The sequence below is a fragment of the Botrytis byssoidea genome, assembly GCF_014898295.1.
Source record: "Botrytis byssoidea strain MUCL 94 chromosome Unknown BBYS_025, whole genome shotgun sequence".
Classification (NCBI taxonomy): domain Eukaryota; kingdom Fungi; phylum Ascomycota; class Leotiomycetes; order Helotiales; family Sclerotiniaceae; genus Botrytis; species Botrytis byssoidea.
In genome coordinates, this window is record NW_024065866.1 from 439,530 (window position 1) to 464,278 (window position 24,749).

The following is a 24,749-nucleotide window of genomic DNA, read 5'->3' on the forward strand; positions in this document are numbered from 1 at the left end:
TTTTATATATAAAGATTTAAGTGAATTATTATAAAATTATAGATTTAGAAAAGAAAGTGATTATTCAATATATTCTTGATATGGATTCAAGAGATTTTTCATTTAAACTTAAGAATATAGAAGAAATACAAAATATATTAGAAAGCTTTGAATATATCAATTCATAAAACATTAAATCAAATTAAAGATATGTTTTAATTATATTTATAATTTTCAAAGAGCTTTTTATAAAGATCCCAAATTTATTAAAAACTAATTTCAATTAGTTATAAATATATAAGCGAAATATAATATTTTGAATAAAAATTTCTATAATTTCAATAAAATAAGCTTTATAATAGGAATTATATATATAGCAATAATTATTATTAATATTAAGAAATATAATAGAAACAAATCAATATAATTAGATAATCGAGAATAAACTATAATAATAATATATAAGAATAAAAAGAATAAAACTATTCCTCTATTTCTAATAATTTAAGAATAGATTTATCTTTTTAATTAATATATTAAAATCGATTTTCCTATAAACTAGACTATTAAATCTATATCTAATAAATAGATAAACAATAAGACAGGTTTAGAATAATTGAAATATTTCAATAAATATATTAAGAATCGAAGAAAGAGTAAATATCAAATATTGATATTGAATAGATATAAAAATCACAAATCAATATTATTTCAAAACTATTGCAAAAAGAATAATATTAAATATATATATTTACTATTGCATTCAAATTATTTAATTCAATTATTTGATATAAACTATTTTAGTAATCTAAAATGTTTATATAATAATTAAATTGATGGATTTATTAAGGTATATATCAATTATATTTTGAAAATTGAATTCTTTATAGTTTTTAAAACTATATATAAGGAATCAATTATCTTTCAGAATATGAAATCAGGATTTCTAAGAATAGATTTGATATTATTTAATTCTGAAACTACATTTTTGAAATTAGATATTCGAATTTATATACCTACCTCCCCTTCTCTTTTTTAATCTAAATTAATAGATTTCTTAAATCTCTTATAATTCAACTAAAGCTTTTTCTTAATTAATATTAATCAAATCTCGAATAAATCGTTATTAATTAAGCTCCTCTATACTTTTATTTGAGATTATATTAATTCTAACTCAAAATATAGAAAGATTAGTTTATAAAAATATACTTTTGAATATAAAGATTTATATATTTCGAAAAGCAAATAAGATATTAAGTAAATATTAACATATAAAAAAAACTCAATTATATCAAGAAGGAGTATTCATTGAATAAGAGGTTTTTGATATATTATTTTAATAAAAGATTGATATTTAAATTCAATACAATAAGCATCAAAATGAGGGGAATCCTAATAGAAAAGTATTTTCTAATAAATATTATAGTAAGTATAGAAAGTTAAATTATAATATAAGAATCTATCAAAATAATATAATAAATCCTAAATTATTAGATTTTAATAATTTAAATTAATTGATTTAATAATTATTGAATAATCTGTATTTGAAAATGTAAATTGAGGTGAAAGTGGTCCACTCGGTGATATAGCCCACTCGGTGTTAAACTACGTTACCGGTTTCAACTCAAGCTTCGAGGAAAAATATTGATAACTTTCCTGTGTATGTTTTCATGGAATTAAATCATCCTTTGTGTGGACGACATACTTTGATTTTTGCTAGGTTCTCTGATTGATCTGAGCTCTATGGTTGATAGAAGCTATCTCCTCCGACGAGGGCTGCGGAAAGATTGCCGGGCTAGATGCTGTCATTGCGAATTTCGCTTCGGATCTCTTACTTGCAAGGGAAATCTGTAAGAATTGATATGCCCGATTTACATGCAATACAAATCGCGACCTTGAATCTGATGGAGCAAATCAGTCACCTGTGGGTCGTTTGGAAGTAGGCGTATTGTACTGGGCAGTCAGCACCTTTATCAGGCCTTTACATGTCTTCCAAGTTTCTAGAACCGCTTCAGTGGTTCCGCCAGTCTCTCCATCGACCTCCACTATGTATTGGACCTGATTCAGTCTTGTCATTCTTTAAGAACTTAAACATGAATTTGTTAAGAATCGTTGTGCCAGTTGTAAATATCGACGCTGGTGTACGCGCTTCCCCGTAATCACTTATTGAATTTGCTACCAAAAATTCAACGCAAAGAATCCTTGGATTCTTCGGAAAATGACCATGGTCATTTGATGAAGACTCACCATTATTACTGCTTACTCTATGCAAGCATTCTGACAATAAAGAGATAGTTGCGGACGATTTTAAATTGTCTAGCGAAATGCCATCACTGAACTCCTTTTCAATATCCACCGGTACCTCGCTTGTCAACAAATATTTTGTCCCGAGATCTTATAGATGTGAGGTCTTTTGAGATTTTTAAGCTGACATACCCAGCAATTTGCCAAACACTCTCCTCGAATCTCCAAGATTCCAACTACTTTCACCAGATGCTGAGCTGGATCCTCGATGTATACTCCTTCCGACACGGTCTCAGCTACTGTATGCATAAATACTATACTCAACCGTCTAAATATTCATGACAATCTGTTCTTGGAATGCACTGCAATCTTTTGCCGCTTGAGAACATGATATTCTTCAGGATAATACCTGTGTTTACCTACCTACATATCTGTCCCTATTCTTCTCATTCACGATCTGTGGGAGACTAGAAATTGTATTGATTGTTTAGAGTGATATTGCTGTGTTGTATACAGTTTCTCTGCATGCAAGTATATTACTTGTCTGCAGAGTCGAAGATATGGGGTTGTAAAGCTCACGAGTGTGATGTTGTAGAAAGGTACTATAGACAGGGTTTCGGCAGACGAAGGGCCTCAGCTCGATACTTGAGCAGGCTAAGGACCTTAGTCCTTGTTTTACAAACCGAGTTCCCTCTTGGACGAACCCAGAACCTTAGCTCTTCGATTTCATCTATGAAAGCTCCGCTAACTCCACGTCCTCTATTTTATACACGTGCTGATCACAGTAGTAAACACATACTCTAGTCAAGAATTCCATTCAACCATAACTCGTTTGGGAAAAGTGTGTAAGGAAAAAAAGAGCAAATCTATGAATTTAGATAAAGACATACTAGGTAGAAGGACTCCATGAAAAATCGACTACCCGAAAACCAGGAAGTGTGAGTCTTAACTTCATCCTTTGGAGTTCGTAGAGTATTAACTACATTAAGATACATTGAGTCTTTAGAGAAGGAACTTGTGAATCTCGATCCAAAGTGTGCTCTATTCCTCCTTTGATTATTTCGTTATTATCTCTGCTTCTCTTTCGCCTAGTTTTTCTTATTGGTTTGTGAGAAAACTGTCTGAACTTTGTAATTTGCTATCGGGAAATCATTCTAGCGAATGCGAATTTTTTTAGATAAAGATGAAATGAGAAGACGCATATGTTCTGGGAGATCTTGGAACTGAATTTTCAAATCATATGTTATACCTTCTATCGTCCCTAATACTGACGTGTTTCAAGAAACCTGTGAAAAATTGATTATACATGATGTATAGAAACTAGCCCGAGGCGCGAAAGCAAAGTTTTCAACCCTTTGCAAATGCTGAACCTTCATGACTTTCTTCATCATCACAAATATCACTTCTCAACTATAGATTACACATCATTATCCTCGCTCTCCTCTACAGCTTCATCTACCACTAGCGAATACTATCGAGTCTTAACCTTCTCAATTATCCCCCGTTCAAATCATCCGCGAGTACGACGTCTCATCTCAGTAAGTAACGGTAACATAAAGCCATGATCAATCAGAGTAATAAACCCGGATAATACTCACCGGCTAGCACCAAAATCCAGAAAGACCCCGTCGAAAGATTCTCATTTGCGAGCTCCGCGAAACAAGAGAGAGGAGATCTAGAAGGGTGCACAAATGAAGAAAAGATGACTGCTAGCCCATCTTACAGGATAATTTATTAATTCCTCGAACCGATATCAATGGATGACTGTATGTTCAACTTAGATCTCTCTTTCGTCTTCGTCTTCATTTCGTTTCATTTCATTTCATTTCATTTCATTTCATCTTATCCGATATTTCGATATTTCGATCGGTTACAGGAGGGAGAGAGAAGACACGACTCGATTGTCATATCAAGTAGGTAATTCAAAGCTCGAGTGCGATGCACTTCGACACGTATTTATAAATTATTACTTCCCACTAGCTAGCATTCCAGAAACCATAGAATTTTGAAACCCAAGCCGCAAAATCATCTTCACTGTTTTGCGTTTGAGATACCTACCTAGGTACTAGGTAGGTAGAGTAAGAATACAGTTCGAGTTTATTAAACTGCCTCCCTTTCGCTTAACGCAAACCCCGCAATACATGGCTACGCTCCCGCCCCTAAATCAACGAAATCAATACTCCGCTCCGCCAGCACAAGAAGAAAAGCCCCCAAAAATAATAGACCGACCCCTTCCCTCCGTATAAACACACAAATATACAACTCCGAATACTCCCCCCCATATTGGTGAATCTTCTATACTTACTATAGATAAACAACAAAATCATATATACCTATACTAAGGAATTCATCAGAAGTACCTACCTAGTATACAACACATCCACCGAGAAGATATGCGTTAGTTGACTTGTTTTATTTTGTTATTGTATCTATCTTTCTACTCTATCGTATACTGGTCTCGGTAATTAACTACCTAATAAGTAATAAGTAAAAGGTCATAATATCCAGATTCGATAATATATCTAACTATGTAAGAGTTGAGGCCCCGGCTTATCGCACATTTAAGCGAGATTAGGATAGCCATCTAATTTCGCATACCTTATTTTAAAAATTCAATTATTATTCTAAAATTCATTATTTTCGATTCAAATTCAAAATGGATATTAAATATAATTATAAAAATAATAATTATAAATTTTATTAAAATTAGTATACTTCTTGATGTTCTAGAATTATTCAAACTAGAATTAATAGAAAATCCTAGGAATAAATTGCTTTAAATTTAGGTGTATTATAATTTATTACAAGAAATATAATTAAATCCAATTTGATTAAAAAAACTTGAAAAGAAAAAGGTTATCAAAAGTTTATAATAATTACTAAAGAGATTTATTGAATTATAAAAACAATTATTAAAAATTAAAATCAAAAAAGAATAATTTTTAAATAGATTAAAAATATATTTAGCATTGAAACTTCAGTATATACAATTCAAAAGGAATTATATTAATATAAATATAAAAAGTATATAATATATTCTAAATTCTTTATCTTGAGAATATAAACAAAAAAGAGACTAGATTTTATATATAAATATTATTAATAAAAAATTAATAATATTACTATTATTAGATTAGAAAAAGAGGATTGAAGATTAATTATATAATCAGACAAAAGCACTTTCAAATTAGGAAAAGTAAATAGGATATAGATTATTAAATAAATTGATAAAAAGAAATATACTAATTATATTAAATCAATATATCAATCAGAAAAGATATTAATAATAATATAAAATATAATTAATTAGAACTATAAATCTCTATTGATTTTTTTGAAAAGATTTAAGAATGATAAAAATATTATTTCTAAAATATATATATAATAAACTCTTAAATCTATTATATTCTTATTATTTAATAAACTAGAATCTAAATATATATTTATAAAGAATAATTTTAAAATATATTTTAAATATATTTATAGAATTCAATTAGAATATAATATATAAAGCTTTGATTAATTATTCTTCTCTTTAAATCTTAATTTAATTAAAAAAATATAGCAATAAATAAAAAAGGAATTAAAAAAGCTATTATTTGTATTTATTTTTATAAAAAAATTGAGATATAAATTATAAGCTTTTTGGAATAAAATAGATCTTTTAGATTTTAGATCATATATTAAGAGATTGATTTGCAAAATTAAAAATGTAATTGAAATATAAGAATTAGTTATTATTTATTAATATAATACTTAAGTTTTATAAGATTATATTGTATGATTGATTTATTATTAAATTTTAAAAAATTAGACCGAAAAATGGGTGGTGTGCGATAAGCCGGGGCCTCAACTCTTACCATTATTTATATAGGTATTTATATTTCCTATTCTTTTATTTTGCTATCTCTATTCGGGTATTCGTTTCCTCACTCATCACCGCTGATAAATAAATAAATAAATCAATAAATAAAACACAAGAACAAAAGCAAAATCCCTATCTATCATCTCCAAATAACACCACAAATACATAGTCCGTCCGCTCCCCCATCCCACACCAGAAGAAACCCAACACCACCCTTCCTAACCCCAACCACAAACCCCAAAAAACAAAAAGTATGAATCACGGAGTAATTGAAGCTCCCTAGCCGGTTCGAACGACTGACCTGACGATAATAGCGAGACGCTTTCGAGAAACACTACTGCAATCGTCCGCTCTACCACTGAGCTAAGGAAGCGATTCTTATTCTTGGCATTTCGGACTGAAATTTGATTTTATAAAGTATCTTCTTGATTGAGCACAGTAGTCACTAGTCACTAGTCACTGGTTAGTTGCCAATTACGAAGTAGTATTTTATCGTTCATATATATTATATATCTGATTCTATACCATACCATTCTTTCCTACCTACTCTCCAATCCCCGATTCCCAATCTCAATAACTACCTAATAATCCCCACCCAAAAATCCCAAAGCCGCACTTCCTCCCACTTCCTCCCACCTACCCAAATCTAAGAAAATCTAAGAAAAGTGAATTTCTCCTTCTCCTCTCTACTACAATACACTACATTCCACAATTTACCATCCATTTCATCTAGTTCATCCATATGCTTTACCGTCGAATACCCAATCCAGCTTCTCTCAAAGCAGGGCTGTTCAAAAGATACCTTCTCTTTTTTCCTTCCCTCCTTCCCTCCTTCCCTCCTTCCCATCTTCCCATCTTGTATTCCCGAGTGGTGTATACCTAGGTAGGTGTATGAAAATCGATAACGACATACTTGCATGTAAGCAAGGTGAAGAAAGAGTAGGAACCAAAGAAAGTAAGGATCAGAGGTAAAGTCCCAGTAACGCACATAACATGCGTATAAACAGTACAAGTTGGAATATACATGGAGCAGAGACAGAGATGGAAGCAGTAAAAGAGACACAGAGAGAGACAGAGATATAGGTATAGATTTAGGTATAGATAGAGGTAAAGAGAAACAAAATAGATAGAATTTATAAAGATATACGTTCCACCATAAATGTAAATACAACAAAAAGTATAATATAAAGGTATCATACCATTTCTAGGTATATTTAAAAATATCAGAAAAAGATTCAAGCTGACAAGCTCAAGCTTAGCAAGCGCCATGAATTTTGACTACGCCAAAGCGATCAACCAGACCTCTAAACCCCATGCTCAACCCAACAATCCAAAGATAAAAGCAAACATATAAAGGAGTAAGGTAATTCCTTCCTCCCATCCCAACGCCATCCATCCGATTCCCTAACCCGAGTTCTCATCCTATTCATACAGTGTAGGTATTCATCTCTTCTCTACTCTCAGAGCGAGATCATTTAATCCTTGAATCAATCCCGCCACGTCCGTCTATATATAATGTATAGAATGTAAGAATGTCTTTTTGCAATGCAATGATGCGATGTGACAATCGATGTCATGTATGCTAGTGATGCTAATACAACAAAAGATAACCCCTCTCACACCATAAATAGGCACAAGAACTGAAGTATCCTCAAATCATCTTTCTCAGAATGGAAACAGAAACACATCATTTAAAGAACCTGATGTCTAACCAAAACGTCCTTTAAAGCTTTCGTATCAAAAATCGTGTCATCCGGAATCTGATCAATGATATATGTCAAATTCGCAAAAAGATCTCCTTGATTTTTGTAAGCCAGTATAGCCGGTACACCTGCATTATCGAATTCTATGTCTTCGTAATGGACGCGTACGAAGTGGACTGTTGGATTTGCGGCAACAAGGGGGAGGAGTGCTGAGTTGATTACTTGAGAGACGTCGCACTATGGAATTGTTAGCATATGTATAAAAGTAAAGACGGGATCATATATGTAGGACAACAAACCTCAGGATCATAGACGAAAACGACAACGACGGTTTCTCTTCCGACCTTTTCAATGGCGTCGAGATACCCAAGCGCATCTACCTCGTCAAATCTTCCATAACGACGCACACTAGGACTTGTCCTCCTGTTTCTAATGTCTTTCCCTTCACTCTGCATCTCTACTCGTCGTTGTTGTCTCCACCTCTCCAAGAACTCTTCATCGTCACTCAGCCCTGCCTCACTCCCCGAACCATCCTTAGTGAAGGTTGCCCTCTTGTCCTCCTTTGTGATTGTATTTCCCCTCAGCTTATTTCTCCAACCCCCCGTCTTCCTCGCCTCTTCATAACTCCTCGCATCAGCAATCACCCCCTTAACTCCCGTCGTCCTCCCACTATCAAAATCTCTATGCGGCAACCTCAATGGTTCACTGAGCCCTCCCATTCCTCCCGAATTCGATCTGTCAAACAAAGGCATCTTCATTGTATCTTCTATATTGCGATTGTGATGTTCCTCTTCTTCGTCCACGTCACTGTTCCTATCAAAGCTATAATCCTTTTCGTCGTCGGGATGTTCGTGATTTTCGTTTGCAGAAGCTTTTGCAATGATATTGTCAAATTCTTCTTGCGCCGCCGTTTTGCCAGCCATCTTTCAAAGATTTATAACGAAGCAAGGGAGTCACGAGGTCTTGTAGTAAGTGAGAAGCTTGGGGATGCTTAGGGCGCTTGAAGGATGTGCAAGGAGGATCGCGTGGAAAGGTAAGGCGTTGGTATGGATTAGACTTCTAGAAGCGGGTAGACCCTAGTAATTCCTCGCCCAGGTATGAGACGGCAAGCTCGTGTTTTCGGAGACACAGATGTTTTTTTTGATTTTGTTTTTTTGCCTTCTCGCCTGTTTGGCGCTGATGATGTAGGTTTGGTTAAGCTGAAATTCAATGGTGCGGTTGGCTTGTAAGAGATTCTTGTGCAAGGGCCTCGCGGTAGGGAAAGGCTGGGGAAAGTATGACCGAGATCTGAGACTTGATTTTCGATGTAAGGTATTGTTTCAAAAATAATCTTACGATAATATGCTTTTTTTTTTGTCTTGATGGTATCTTTCCGTTAGTTGTCTGTGTTTGTGTCTGATCTCACTGCTTTTCTTAGCTTGGGGAAACTTTTTGGCTTACGTTTGTTTCGGAGGATGCACGCCAAAAAGAGGGATAGAATAGACTCTAGATGCCCTTTATAGAAATACCTGTTAGACATCGGCATATACTCGACCATTTTCTTTTCTTCTTCTGACTTCCATTCTCAGCACAGCCTCTTTTTCGTAGATGAATAATTGAACCATATTTGATCAAAAGGCATGAAAAGGGCATATAATGGCTATTGCGTTGTTTCCAACAGTTTTCTTTTTCGGTGGTTCGCGATGAATTTTAAGGGTTAATGATGATCGAATTTGGAAGTAGATTTTCTTTGATAATGCTAGGATAAGGCACAGCAAGGTCCGTCCCCAGCAAAACTAACGTGCGTCCCTAGTACCAGCTGCTAGTTAGGTTGGCTCGTTGGGTGCTGGGTTGGGTGTGTCCCGACGAGTGTACGTGGGTCAGGGGTTTGATGTTCAACTGACAAGGTCTACTTACTACTCTGGACTCTCCTAGTTGATTGACGACTGGGTTGATACCGTAGTCTTTTCTTCGGTTGCATTATTCATGGAACAAAGTGCGGGAGAAGCAGAGAAGAGGAGAGGAGCGTACTTTCCACAGGTTCGAAATAGGATCGGCGCCACAGATACGAGGTATTCACATCGATATTCACATCGATATTCACATCCAAGATCATGTGTTATGATAATATAATAACCTTGAGCCTCGAATCCTATCTTACCGCCACCATCCCCTTCCCATCAAATGATTGTCGCCACGATAGCCTCATAGAGAAAGCGACGAGGGACATATTTCCTGTACGCAGTATATAAACTATTAATAGACATCCTCAAGGATTCTGTGTCTTAATGCCATGAGCTTCTTAGTAATATCGAGGAAACGGGAATATGCAACTCAATATACCAACCCAGCGAACCAGCTCAACCCAACATCCCAAGCATGAACGTACTTCCTCGGGTTTTCTGGAAGTCAGTCTTCGTCTAGCATCCCAATCCTTCTCAGCATGAATCTCCCTGCCCACCTTCCTTGGACTTTCTGGAAGCAAATATTCATCTAGCATATCAATCCTTCTCAACGAAATAGAATGAATGAAACAACAAACAAAGTCATGTCGGGTCCCCATCCCATCCATCTCTCATGGTTGATGGCTACAACTCTTGCATAGTCATGATCCACACTATTAAGAAAATCAGACGTTTCATAAGTCGATACATTCGTAACACCTGACATGACCTTAATATTCCTAATATTCATCCACTGCATCCACTGCATCCACACAACATCATGGTCATCATCATTGCCATCGTCTACCGGTACTCATACTTTTCCATCCTGCGAGTCGTCTCTCTCAAACCTTGAATCTCGAATATCAGGTAACAATCTACAGTCCAACTACCAACCGCCATATCCGAATTGTAAAACACACTTATATTAAGGCCTACAAAACTTTAGTCCCAAGCTACTGTATCACCAACAAGTCTACAGCACCAATGTAGTTCCCCCCAATGCATCTGTCGCGTCGGCTCTTAGCAAATCTAGACTGCAGAAACCACCAAAGTTCGAGCTTTGACTGGCTTCAACTATACTTTGCAACTTTGACAGGTCTGACCTCCATCACATACGCACGCACACACAGATATATACACATATACACATATACACACACATCAAAGTCACAGCTCTTGCCACAATCCAACCTCCAACCTCCAACATTCGTTCATCTCATCCCATTCTCCCTCATCGACGATCCCGTTTTCAAATTATGATGATATCTGTATATTCCAAGACCAGCCTCCAGACTCTCGGGCCCAATCTCCATACATCGATATCAATGTCCACATCCACAATTATCATCAAAGCCCATAGCTATGATCTCATTCACACAACATTCATTACACCTCATCACACTTCATCACACCTCCCTCACATCATCCGTTCCCACTCCCGCGACTTCCACCTCCATTACCTCTTCCCTATGCATCAGAGAATAAATTCAAACAAGCAATCCTCAAACCCATCTCCAAAACTAACACGATATTCGACTCGCGAAAAATGCCATAATCCCATCTCCATCTCACCTAAACCCCCAAACCTAACTATTAGCCGCATATTCCATACACACCAAGCCAAGCCGCCCCATAAATTCCATTTAGCCCACCCAGCCCGTCGGTATTCCCCTCTCGCGCGCATAATCGATTCGGTATTGCCGATTAAAACTGCTGTCAGTCACATCAGCCTAGTATTTCCTCTAGCAACTCACTATCCTCTCCACTGCGCTGCATCCATTACATTTTCTCTTTTTCCCATCATCCCAACCATCCAACTCACCATCCCTCTCTCTCATCTATCCAACCCATCTCATTCATATATTAAACCTACACCACCAGTTTCACATTCCACCTGCATAAACAACACACTTACTCGACAACACCAGACCAGCTCAACAAACTCAAACACAATCCAATTTTTCTTTCCACTTCTTCTCTTCATTACCAATAACTATGAATCGTATATACATCTAGATCTATACCTCTCCTCTCACTCAACTATCCACCTACGAAACTTAGCTTATCCATCAATTCTTGATTCCCATATGAAGATGTCCTAATCACACAGAGCAAATCATCAATATTTCATTCAGATTGTGAATTAAGCCTACCCAGTCAAGATTCATCTTATAATCTCTAGAACCTCCATTTTTCTAAGTCAAAATAGTAATAATATCAAAAAAGTATACCGAATTTTTCGTCCTCTATGTGTTTGTTACTCATCATATATCCATTATATACATCGAAACGAACTGTACATTTTTCTCTTAACTGCTCCTACTATTAACCATGTATTTATTGATATATTTTCCCCTCACGTCTTTCAGCTTTAGATACAAATACAAATACAAAGCCATCCCAAATCCAACATTTCGTCAACCAATCAAACCTTTTGCATCCCTCTTTGCTTCTACAGATCACTCGAACTGGCATGATTACCTCTCCATTGGTCCAATATACTTACCAACCTACTATATCTCACATTCCCACCCCAAATTGCAATTCCCAATCATCTATATACACAACACTCGCTCCACACAGTCACCAAAGGTATCAAAGTTCCCAAGTTCCCAAGCCCCCCTCCCTCACTTATCTATTCCCTCGCCATCCCTACCTAGAGACTCATCCCACCCCACACCCATAGTCATACCCAATCCGATCTAATCCAATCATCCAATCACCCGATCTCCTCCCTCCTCTGCCCTCCCGCACCCTCTCCCCAAATCCCCCCCTCTCTCCCATTCATCCACCAAAAGACCGAACTGTCTTCCTCCCCCCCTCTCCTTCCCCAATCTACCTCGTTCATTCAGCAAATAGATTCACCAATTCACCAATTCATCTACTCACATCTCTCTCTTTCACATTCCCATTCCCATCCCCATCTCCTTTCCTCTCATCTCTCCCACCCCTCCCCAACTCCCACCCAAACAACCACTACTACCATCATCTCATTTTCCCACCTCCTCGCTCATATTACACTAGCTTATCACCTTATCTATCACCCCCTCTTATCCCCTCTCATCCCCTCTCATCCCTCTTCTTAAGAATCGCATTCTATATTATCTCTAAACAAGCATTCTCATTTCTTCCCTACCTCAACACCTACACCGCAGCACTCCCATCCCCATCCACTCATTTCAGCCCCCCAACATACACGAAATCCCTCTCCTGATAACCTCAACCTCAATCTCAACTTCAACTTCAAATCTTACGCCGGAACACAAAACCCCCTCTCATCAAGTTTCCATTCATATAACAACAAACCCAAGATATAGATGCATAACCCGCTTACTCGTGCAACTATCATATCCATCCACCTCCCCCCTTCTCTCTCCCCCCTTCTCTTCTCTCCCACCTCACTCAACCCCCCTTCCCAAAACCTAAAAGCAAAACCTTGAAGGAAAAGCAAATTCACACAATCCAAGAAAGTCAACACTCCCAACACAGTCTCTGAATAGTCATTATAATTCATTGATTCAGTCCAATTCAATTCAGCTAATTCGATTCTTCACCTAGCCTACTATTCTACAAAAACTTTTCAACAAAGACTTGATTAACAAAAAACCACTTCAACTATCAATTTCCCTTTCAAGTATCAGTTCGGTTCCATCCAGACTCCCTATTCCCCAGTCCTACACCAAGCCCCGGCAAAAAAAAAAGACACTTCATCACCATGCAAAGAGAAGAAAGAAAAAGGAATAAAGAAGACATATCTATCAAGGGCATTATTAGACTATAATACAAGCTTTGTATGGAACCGACGCCAGATTCAATAATTGTTAAACTTATGCTGCAGTGGTACTTCACTTGCCGATGCATTACAGAGCCTAGTTATGAGTCCTGTCCCCCCTTGGAATCTCCTCTCTTCATCCTCCATCCTGACCAACTTTTACAATTGCATATACCAAATGTATGATCTGGAGGTTCACTTTCGGAATACCAACCCAGTTTATCAGGCATCACAAACAAAATAGTTGTGAGAAACTTTCTGTCGACTTCGCAATTCGTCACCCATCCTCTCCCCTTATATTTATTCTCCCCTTGTTCCCCCACCGCAATCATGTAACTGCCCCTCGGAGATTTTGATAAAAGTAAATAAAAAAAAAGAAAAGACACGGAAGAAACTTGGGAGATGTCGTGTTGTGAGAGTGTAAAGTTAAAGAACAAGTGTCTCTGCAGGATATCGTCGCAAATTCCCAGTGCTTAAGAACGCTGATGAAAAAGCAATGCAATAGGACCTCCCATAGAAACAAGAACATCGAAATGAAGAATTATTGTGCACAGAATCTTATATGCGCAACTGGTCGGGCCCGCTATTTTACTGTATGGGAAGTAATCGATCGGGAAGGGCCACCTGTCGCTGAAGTATGATGGATACTGCTGTAAAGACTTCGACCAATCTATGCCGAAAGCCATGAATATTAAGAAGTCGTATTTGGGAGGGCGATTAAGTAAAAATGGGATTGCCAAATGAAAAATGACACCGCATGCGACGAAAATTCGTTATCGTCGAAATAATAGACCAGATCTACATGGCCCAAACCTTGAGCTGAAGTGGGAGTAAAATAGTGTAAGTTATGTGGACCAGAGCTTGAGCTGAAGGGAGAAATGGAAGTGTTAGTTTGAGATAATGGGAAGGGAAAAAGAACAGAAAGCTATCGCGACTTACCAATGAATCCCATGATCCAGTGCACAAGCTCATCCCATCATTACTAACACCCAGACAACTGACACGGTTGTCATGTCCAACTAATGATCCGACCTTCTCGGCGCGAGTGATATCCCATACCTAGGCAAGAGGTTAATACCAAACTTCTCTTTGACAATGAATAGGTTGATAATAGCTTACCTTGCATTCAAAATCATCATATCCAGCAAATAAAAGCCTGCCAGATACAGAGCAGGCCACAGATGTGATACCACAGAGAATAGATTCATGCTAGATGCTGTTAGCGACAGGTTTAGGAAATCCAAAAGGTGAAGACGTACTCCATATTGATTGAGCTCTCTATCAGCACGGATATCAAAAAGTCTGCAGGTAGCATCATCGGAACCGGTAACGAAGGAGTGCCCATCTGGGAAGAATTGAATGGCGTTGATGTCTGATTCATGTCCCGCGAAAGTTTGAACAGCCTTGCCTGCACGAACGTCCCAAAGTTTCGCAAAGGCATCGCAAGCGCCTGAAACAAATGTATTTTGGTTAGTTGGATTAATACTGATGCTCATAACATCACCCAAATGGTCTGCGAACTCGGTGACTTTTGATCCCGTTTCGACATCCCACTTCATACAAGTCATGTCTCCTGAAGACGTAAGGATACTTCGGTCATTGATGAATCGACAACAAGAAAGGTAACCGGAATGTCCAGAAAGTTCCCGAGCAACTCTTGTAGGTCCGTCACGGTTTGAGTTTAGGTTATAGATAGAACAGATGTTATCCAATCCACCACATGCGACGTAATTACCACTTGGTGCATAGGCACAGGTCATGACCCACGAAGATCGTAGAGGAATAGCATGGACCTTGTTGGTTGTGTATGCATCCCAAATAATTAATTTACCGTCTTGCGATGCTGATACCAAATGTCTTCTATCAGTTGACCAGTGCATTGCATAAATCTTTGCGAGATGTCCTTTTAATGTCTTTCGGGTCTTCATCATTTGATTCTTTGGTAAAGCTTCTTGTTGAGCCCTCGCAAGGTTCATCACTGTAACATTATTAGTTAGTATGCAATCGCAGAGATCAACAACGTCAAGGTGATGAAATTGAATGTTGTTGTGAGAGCTGAAAGGCAATTGTTACTTACGCGTTGCATCTGCCAAATCATCCTTCTTGCGCTTTATCCTATCTTTTAATGACTCTGCTTCACGACGGGCTTGTTGAATACGCGACTGCATCGCCTCCGGCGATACATCGTTCGAGTTTGACGACATCTCGGTCGGATTGTTGGACGTGTGAGTTATGAATTCAATTGAATCTCAGCTGGATAATTATCGTTATTGTTTCAATTGTTGATGAGGCTGTAGGGGGTTGCGACCAAAAGGATGATAGCTTCTTCCCGAATTTGTTGGTTGACTGAGATTTGGAATTGGCTGAATGTAAGCAATTCAGCTATCGGAGGTATCAAGGAATCTTTCGCTGATTTGGATTGGATTGGTGTAGTATGGTACAGATCGAATGGTGCTGTTTTGAGGGAGTGATTGTTTATGGCAATTGCCGGGTATTAGTGTAAAGATCTTTCTCTTCTTTGTTGAAATGATTAAAATGAAGTATATCAGAGTATAATAAGACCAAGTCTGTCTGCACCTTCTTCAATTGTGGAACAAGGCTTGTATGGAAGAGTTTCCTTTCGTTCAGATCTGATGAGTTGAAGAAAGTTGAGGCAGAGGCAATCTTGACGGAATGGAGAAGGATGATTGATTGATTTAGAAGGTACAGTAGCGCAGTGCAAGTAACACCCAGTTATTTTGCGTTGCTGCTTGCTTTTTCTCGGCTAATTGGTCGAGATGGGATTAGTTTTACTGGGCTGTAGCTCTCTTTTTGGTCTGGGCTGAAATCAGAGGGGAGAAGGAAGCCGGTGGGAAGTGGTAAGATTTGAGTTTAGTGGAAATCAATTTTAATAACGGGCGAGGAAGGGAGAGAGAGAGAGAGAGAGAGAGAGAGAGAGAGAGAGAGGCAGAGCGAGAGAAAGAGTCTGAGAGGAATTTATTACTATTAGTAACAGTAGTGTCTTTGAGGAGAAAGAAGAACAGTAGAGGCACAGTATGCACATAAGGAAGTAGATGGAAAATAGACAAGTACCTAGATAACTTGGAAGTAGTAAGCACCTAGATAGGTATGAGGATGAATGTGAGGTGCTCAAGTGATTATCAGTGATTGCCAGAGATTATCAGTATCGGGTCAGTGAATATAGAAAATTAGCCACCCCCCGTTTAATGAATTATGTGAAGAAAAGTAAGATAAAAGCAAGCAAGACGCGCCAGGTCAAGCCTCAACTTTCACAAGATCAAAGCAAAGGCAATTAACCTCTTTCTCACCTGAATAATAAACCAATCAAGGACGTAGATCGAATCCATCGCAATCTACCTAGGTACCTACCTACTACGAATAGGGAGGCACTGTTTAAGGATATCAATTCAATTTACGGACTCTCAGATTCCCCTACGAGAGTTTTTATATACATCGTGATTGGGATTCCGCAGAACAACTATCTATTGGGTAATGTAAAAAAGAAAGAGGAGAATAGGGAAATTAAATAAATAAAGTAGCTACCTACACCTATACCTATACCTATACCTAGGTATCTCTGTGCTTAATAATTATTCACTCTCTGTCAGCGTGTGTTGATACAAAGGATGATATGATTTCGAAATAAGCTACAAGAATCTTTACGCCGAGGTAGGCAATTACCTACCTAGGTAATACTAGGTAATTATACCTACCTAGCTGGGCGCTTTCCCCCTTCTTTCAGCATAAAGGTGGAGGATGCCTTGATGCGCAAGTATTATGGCGAAGATGATTATTCAAATATATACAGAATCGCAGAGTACCGGTACGGACTACTGCCACTAATAATAATTGCTTGGACTGACTTGTACCTGCTTTCACTACTACCGTCCTATCTGCTTGCAGCGGCATTCCATAAAAATAGTTGGAACTTGGAAGATCCACCACCTTACTTCTTATCACGATCTCGCTCGCCCTACCTATCTCATATCTGGATGGCAATGGCATACATATACAATTCTCATATTGATATCATTTATCGATAGGTATCACTCTCAACTCTCAAGCACAAGGAAGAAGACTTAGCCACCTCCTCTTGGTCTTGGGTTATATCATATATGTACAATGACCAATTCCACGCAGAGAAAAGTTGATGAAGGGGCAGAAGAAAGAGGATCTTAACTTTCCCTTTACGGTATTATCTTGCTTGCATCCTGCACGTCGCAACATGGTTCTATCGGTGGGACTTTTTTCTTTTCTATAAATTACTTCGTACAGATGCATATTGATCAGCAGGGCACAAAATGGTAAATTGCTTCTAGTCGCATATACATAAATGGAGATGCATTATTTGTCACATCTACTACTACACCATCCCATATTGTTATTGTTATTGTTTCCTTCTTTTCTTCTTCTTTCAATTCCATCGATATATATCGATATATTGATTTCCCAGATTGGTAACAGGTCACTTGTTTTACAAATGAGTCCGCAAACTTGGCTCTCGATTGCGTACCTACTACCAACTGCTCCGTACCAAGTACTACTACTACCTAGTACCTACGCCGTGGGGAATCCCTTTGGTTCCCGTTTCTTTAAATTTCGACCAGGATAAATATCGGGGACTTGATTTCAAAATGGGTCAAGCATCAGAAGAATCAGGGTCGGGTATTTTACTATTGGGATCGACGGGGTTGTGAATGGCAGGCTGAGGCAGGCTCTACTGATTCTACTCCGTCTTTAATCATATACCCCTACTTCTTTTCAAATGACTATCGATAGGTAATCAAATCATCTTCTCTTTCGGTCGTTTGTTAACTCTTAACTTCTTAAGCGTTCTTTGGAATCCCACAGATCCCATCGAAATATATAAGGAGTCCCTTTTTGTTTGGCGCAAGAACAGGAAAGACTTTCCGGTACTCTGATTCATTATGTTTCTCTTTATCATCGTATCCATCTATCCATCTATCCATTTTTCCCATCTGTACATCAAATTTAATGGTACGATATCGCGCAATTGAGTCTGTTACCCCTTCATCTGCCGCGATACTGCACGGGGACCACGACGACCTCAAGGCTCAAGATCAAGATCATTTCGAGACCCGGTTATTGAAGATTAACCAAGCTCTATCAAGCTCTTGCAATTGTAACTTGTAAGCTCTATGCTGCAAGCAAGTGGTCATCGCCGCTCTTGCTTTCTACAATCTACGGACTACCCAGCAGGTATCTTTAATTACATTTTTGCTTGAGATTCTACCAGGAATTATTCATAAAAGAACGGAGGAAACGTTTTCTATCCTTCCTATTGGTAGAATTCCCAGTCCACAATTCTTTCATGATATCCATTTGGAGTACTTTCCCATTGTGCAAAGTGGAGTGGGGAATTTCTACGCACGAATTCAGTATCTACCGATTCTCAGATTGGAAGATCTCCCGAAGTTAAGTTTGACAGTCATTGATGGAATTTGATTCGTCAGAAATAAGATTGGTCATCAAGAAATCCCTACCACTTTCAAGGTTAGCACCATTAAATTATTGCTGCATGAGAAAAGTGCATGCAGCAATCAACTCTTCCAGATTTAAGGGAAACAAACATCCGTAGGAGGACAACACCAACACTATATCGAAGAAGTCAAAACTACCTAGGTTGTAACTCTACGCAGTACGCAGCAGTTTCATCTTCTTCATCTTCTTCATCCATTCGAGACAGTTTATCAAGGAGTCACTATCGCGCAATGGATTCATCAAGCTCGGAAGCCATTGATTTCATATCCTTGCCAAAAATTGAAGTAAGTCTTAAAGGTTACATGCATATTCATACTGTACATACATATGATTTAATGTCCGTCAAATCTCCACCGGATTTTGTTATCTTAACGGCTGCATGAATCATATTGACATAAGGCTGAAAGACACTTCTTACATAGTTACATGCTCATCTAAGTGGAAGTATTAGTCGACAATGTCTTCATGAAGTATGGTTTCAGAAATGGGAAAAGGGTGAGACTACAATGCAAGATCCATTGGTTGAGATGCCAGTGGATAAATTTGATTATGATCTTGAGACGTGAGTTGTTTTTTATTCTATTTGTTACTTTCCGTCTCGATTGTACTGGGACAAACAAGCCATTGCTTTTATGAGCATTCAAGAATTCGTGGACACCATACATGCAGGCCATAGTAGCCTTACAGGTTGAGGATATTCCGGATTGCTATCTAGCCGTGATTCTCTTTAATTGTTCTGCGTTTGACTGAAGTTTCAAATTCTCCGAGGTGTTTAAATACTTCGAAATGTTGAGTCCATTTGCCACATCAAAACCACTCAGATGACAAAATCGTTCTTGAGAATTTCTGGCTTTTCAAGGACTACAAGCTATTCAAGCGTCAGAAGATCGGATTCAATTTATTGAGTCGAGCCATGGATACTTTACTTTTGGACCTCGTGCGACCCTTCCATATCTCATGTCATGTCTTTCTAGATTCTTTCCATTATTCTCCAGATATATTTACGCTCTCGTCAACGATCTTGCCTCCTTGATCTATACCACAAACTCCGTTCTTTCGGATTTTCAAGCAGATGGCGTCATCTATCTTGAACTCCGGACCACACCTCGAGCCATCCCTTCCGCAGGTATCACCAAAGAAATGTACGTTCAAACAATACTCGACTGTATCGCTCAACACAACAACTCTAATAATTTCATGAAAACAAACCTGATCCTCTCTATCGACCGCCGAAATGATGCTCAAACAGCTATGGATGTCGTGGAGCTAGCATACAAATACCACGGCAAAGGAGTCGTAGGAATTGATCTTTGTGGCGACCCATCTGTAGGCGATGTATCCATCTTCGAACCCGCTTTCTTCTTAGCTCAAAAATACAACCTCAAAATCACAATCCATTTTGCAGAAGTGGCGCAAGCACCCACTAGCATGGAACTCAAAACACTACTGTCGTATAAACCGCATAGAATAGGACATGTGATCCATGTACCAGAAAATCTCAAACCGGAAATTGAAAAGATGGGATTAGGATTGGAACTTTGCTTGAGCTGTAACGTTCATGCGAAAATGATCGTCGGCACGTATGGAGACCATCATTTTGGGGAGTGGTGGAGAAGAGGCGCGAAAGTAATTTTGTGTGTATGTGTTTAGATTCCCTTACTTTCTTCTTCATTTTTTCTCTCTTGATTCTTTCATTTTATTTTACTTTATCCGACGGTTTCTAGGATGAAGGAGGCGTAGAGAGCTGGACTTAGTAGTTTGAGATGAAATGGGAAACAATATATCAAAGAACTCGAAGAAAAAGCTCTATTTTCTACGGAAAACCACTAACGAAAACCCCAATCTCGCAGACCGACGACGTAGGAGTCTTCGGAAGTAAACTCTCAGATGAATACGCACTTATCGCAAAACATTTCCATCTCGATAGAGATGCGATTTGTAAGCTCGCGAGAGGTGGGATTGATTCGATTTTTGGTGGTGAGGGGGATAGAGAGAGGCTGAGGAGTATTATGTGGAGGGGGTAGTGGTTGTGAGTTAGGATGGAGATGGGAATGGGGATGGGGGCTAGGTGGGATGAGGTGGGAATAGAGATGGAGATAGAAATAGAGATAGAGATAGAAATAGAAATAAAAATAGAGATGGGGATAGGGGCTAGGGCTAGATGGAATGGAATGGATCGAGAAGAGGGGGGATGTTATGGATATTGGTGTATAGTAAGGTTGAGATAAAAGTAGAGAATATGCAACATCACTTCATCAATTCGGTTGTCTCACTTTGCTTGCTCTTAAGCAGTTGTCCTCGACTACTTCGATATTATATAAAAGTATATAGAATGTATAGAAGAACGGGAAGTGCAAGGCCATCCTAGTTTTTGAAGACTTCAAATTGTACTTTTGTTTCTGTATGCTATGCTATGCTATGCTAAACTATGCTATGAGCTTTTAATATAACATATTGATGTACGATATGCGATGCTAATCCATGCCGAGCCAATCTACCCGGAAGCATCCAAATCCAACCCAAAAAGTCGAATCGCATTACCTCCCAGAATAGCTTTTTCCTCCTCACTTCCCGCGCCGCACGCGCTACTAATAGCATCTTTATTCATGGAAACACTTAGCCATTGCTTGGCCTCTTCTCCTTGCCCTTCCTCCTCCTCATCTAACGGTGGGAAAAACGGCGCATCGGTTCCAAACATGACTCTATCCGCCCCACTCACCCCAACTGCTCCTCGAACTCCTACATCTCCATACACTACCGCGTCTAACCAGATATTCTTCTTCAAGATTTCCCAGATAGTTTTTCTGCCCTCGGCTAATTTTCCTTCGGCCTTGAGATGCGCGTCATGCAAGACGCAACTTTCTATTCTCCCTGCCAAAAATGGAAGGGTGCCACCGCTGTGCGCTAGAATGACCTGTAGATCCGGCACGGAAGAAAATACCGAGGAGAGAATCATGCGGGTAACGGCGATGGTGGTTTCCATTGGGAAACCAAGTGCGAGAGGAAGAATATGACCGTAATCATTTCCTCTGGGACCAAATACCGAGGTTGGGAGACCGTAGTGCGGATGCAGAAAGATGGGGAAATTGTTGGCGGCTAATTCTTTGAAGATGGGGAGGAGAGCGGGATCGTCGAGTCCAGAGCCGAGTCCGCTGGTTCCGAGGATGATGCCTCGGCAATAAGGAAGGGTTTTGAGGTGGGCGATGCTTTCGAGGATGGAGGATGGAGGGGCGGATAGGGGGAGCGTGCCGAAGAAATAGAGACGCGTTGGGTGAAGGGTGCAGAGAGAGTTTATTTCCGTGTTGATTGATAAGGCGGCTTGGAGGGCGGTGAAGGAGGGAAGCCAGTCGAGCCAGGGGTTTGCGAGGGAGATTATGGAGGTTCGGATGGAGTGGGTGTCCATGAAGGCAATTCTTTCGGAGATGTCATAGCTAGAGGTTCAGGGGATTAGTTTGCAATTTGAGAGTTTGAATACAGATACTGAAGAAAGGTATGGAGAACAGGAGGCAGTGAGGTTTTTTGAAGAGCTTCTTTCTTACACAGACTACCGGGGAATAGATTAAGAATCGATTATTTGTCCAATATGAAGCTCAAAATTATCAAATTCTACAGCTGGATATGCTACTTAGGAGGCTGGTCACTTGACCCTCGACCTCTCGCTAGTCTCCTCCTCTACCACACCACATGCATTCCTCATCTCATTGACCCTCGTCAATCCACCTCTCCCCCCGTCTCCTTCATTTTACTATTGAGATCTCTCAAAATAGCAAGATATATAGGAAAAAACACATAAACTTACTACTCGGACCCAATTGGTCTTCCCCTACTTGTACTTGGTGTATCCTCTGCTGGCAAGATAACCAATCGATGTTCTTTCGCCGGAGGAAATTGTCTTATATAAGGGATTTCATCACGCGATTTGAGAAGCTCAATATAAGATGGCGGATAGATATGAGTGTGAATATCTACTATCGGGACTGAGGAGGACATTTTGACGGTTCTTCTTGAGCAATCTTCGGCGCAATAGAGGAAACTGTGAAATAGAAGAAGGGTCGAGGAATAGAATGTAAGACAAATTCACGAAAAGAACTTGTAGAAGATTTTAAACATAAAAAAAAGACAAGTTCACTCTTCATGAGAACACATATTTCGAAATCACTTGATTAATCATACAATGGTAATTCAATCTAGTATGTAATAAAATGCATGACAATATCAAGATAGCTAGACATCAACCTACCCCGCACTAGTACTCCCCCTGTTCAGCAACCCCACCTCCTATTTAAATCCCGATCACAACCCTATCTTATCATTTACTCGTAAATGCTTATCATAACTCTTCCCTTTTGAATCACTTACCTGCCCTTTTTGGAGAGTAGATACATACTATCTTGCATTGGACCGAATGCGGAGAACGGCTTTGGCCGCGTGCGGCGTTTTTAAGTGAGGGGTTTGGGTGATATAAACTTTTTAGTAGAAACGTAATTTTGTCTGGTTATTAATTTGGCAACAACGACAATATTGTGAATATTGAAGAACAGCATCAGACAAGATGTCGATAGAAGTAAAAAAGGCTGTGGATGTTGATAATCTCGTCATTCCTGTAAATCTCCCGTCATTTCAATCCGCTTTCCAGTCTTGTCCTAATCTCGACACACATCTACACTTAGCCTGGTGCTAACAATATTACTTCACAGATAATAAACTTCTCCAACTTCCTCACTGGCACTCCCTCGCAACGTCTCCAAACTGCTCAATCCATTCTCCACGGTTTCCGCACCGCAGGGTTTATCTACCTTTCCCACCACCCTATTCCTCCACCCGTCCTATCCCACACCTTTTCCACATCCGCCAAATTCTTCGCTCGTCCCTCTTCTGAAAAAGATCCATTAGCCTGGACCACACCCCTCGCAAATCGCGGATATGTAGCCCATGGTCGCGAGAAAACCACCACACTCACAGATAAAGAAGAGGTTGAGAAATTGAAGGCCCAAGCGCCAGATTTAAAAGAGAGTTTTGAGATTGGACGTGAAGGTCAAGAACAACTACCTAATAATTGGCCTGCTATTACTCCTTCAGACCCTGATGCCAAAGAGTTCAAAGAGACGATGTTGAAGTTCCATGATTTGTGCAAGGAGCTTCATATAAATGTTATGCGAGCCATTGCTCTTGGCATGTCGCTTCCCGAATCCTATTTTGATGGATTCACAAGTGCAGGAGATAATACACTTCGCTTACTCCATTATCCACCTGCGAAAGCAAGTGTATTTAAGGAAAATAAATTGCAAGTTAGAGCCGGGGAGCATACAGATTATGGGAGCATCACACTCCTTTTCCAAGATGATAGAGGAGGACTCCAAGTTAAGAGCCCCAAAGGAACATTTGTTGATGCGACACCAGTGCCGGGAACCGTGGTAGTTAATGCAGGAGATTTGTTGGCGAGGTGGAGTAATGATTTCATTAGGAGTACATTGCATAGAGTCGTGGAACCACCTCCTAAGGAGGGGCAAGAGGTTCCGGAAGAGGGTGTCTATCCTGCGAGATATAGTATTGCGTACTTTTGTAATCCAAATTTCGATCGGATGATTGAAGCAATTGAGGGAACGTATGGTGGGGAACTCGGGGAGAGAAAATATGAGGGGATTAATTCGGGAGAGTATCTGGTACAGAGATTGGCTGCTACTTATTAAGTTCCAGTTGGATTTATGTGGTTTTATATACGTTGTGAATTAAATAGTTGAGATTCCGTGTATTGGTTG

At 39.0% G+C, this 24,749-nt stretch overlaps 5 protein-coding genes across 5 annotated transcripts; 2 read left to right on the top strand and 3 right to left on the bottom strand.

Moving 5' to 3' along the window:
* Window positions 1–7,779: 7,779 nt before the first annotated feature.
* On the bottom strand, window positions 7,780–8,714 carry EAE97_010091 (uncharacterized protein; the record flags this gene model as incomplete). The annotated part of the gene is made up of 2 exons (XM_038880606.1): window positions 7,780–8,028; window positions 8,091–8,714. The coding sequence occupies 2 exons, from the start codon at window positions 8,712–8,714 to the stop codon at window positions 7,780–7,782; spliced, it is 873 nt and encodes a 290-aa protein (XP_038728652.1).
* A 5,572-nt stretch (window positions 8,715–14,286) lies between these two features.
* On the bottom strand, window positions 14,287–15,692 carry EAE97_010092 (uncharacterized protein; the record flags this gene model as incomplete). The annotated part of the gene is made up of 5 exons (XM_038880607.1): window positions 14,287–14,307; window positions 14,428–14,547; window positions 14,608–14,697; window positions 14,748–15,466; window positions 15,566–15,692. 5 exons carry the CDS (start codon window positions 15,690–15,692, stop codon window positions 14,287–14,289), a joined length of 1,077 nt encoding a protein of 358 aa, XP_038728653.1.
* Window positions 15,693–19,220: 3,528 nt separating this feature from the next.
* On the top strand, window positions 19,221–21,014 carry EAE97_010093 (uncharacterized protein; the record flags this gene model as incomplete). Its single annotated transcript, XM_038880608.1, has 4 exons — window positions 19,221–19,274; window positions 19,413–19,552; window positions 19,965–20,628; window positions 20,841–21,014. 4 exons carry the CDS (start codon window positions 19,221–19,223, stop codon window positions 21,012–21,014), a joined length of 1,032 nt encoding a protein of 343 aa, XP_038728654.1.
* A 470-nt stretch (window positions 21,015–21,484) lies between these two features.
* On the bottom strand, window positions 21,485–22,980 carry EAE97_010094 (uncharacterized protein; the record flags this gene model as incomplete). The annotated part of the gene is made up of 2 exons (XM_038880609.1): window positions 21,485–22,421; window positions 22,790–22,980. 2 exons carry the CDS (start codon window positions 22,978–22,980, stop codon window positions 21,485–21,487), a joined length of 1,128 nt encoding a protein of 375 aa, XP_038728655.1.
* A 562-nt stretch (window positions 22,981–23,542) lies between these two features.
* EAE97_010095 (uncharacterized protein) lies at window positions 23,543–24,680 on the top strand (the record flags this gene model as incomplete). The annotated part of the gene is made up of 2 exons (XM_038880610.1): window positions 23,543–23,593; window positions 23,688–24,680. The coding sequence occupies 2 exons, from the start codon at window positions 23,543–23,545 to the stop codon at window positions 24,678–24,680; spliced, it is 1,044 nt and encodes a 347-aa protein (XP_038728656.1).
* Between the last annotated feature and the right edge of the window lie 69 nt (window positions 24,681–24,749).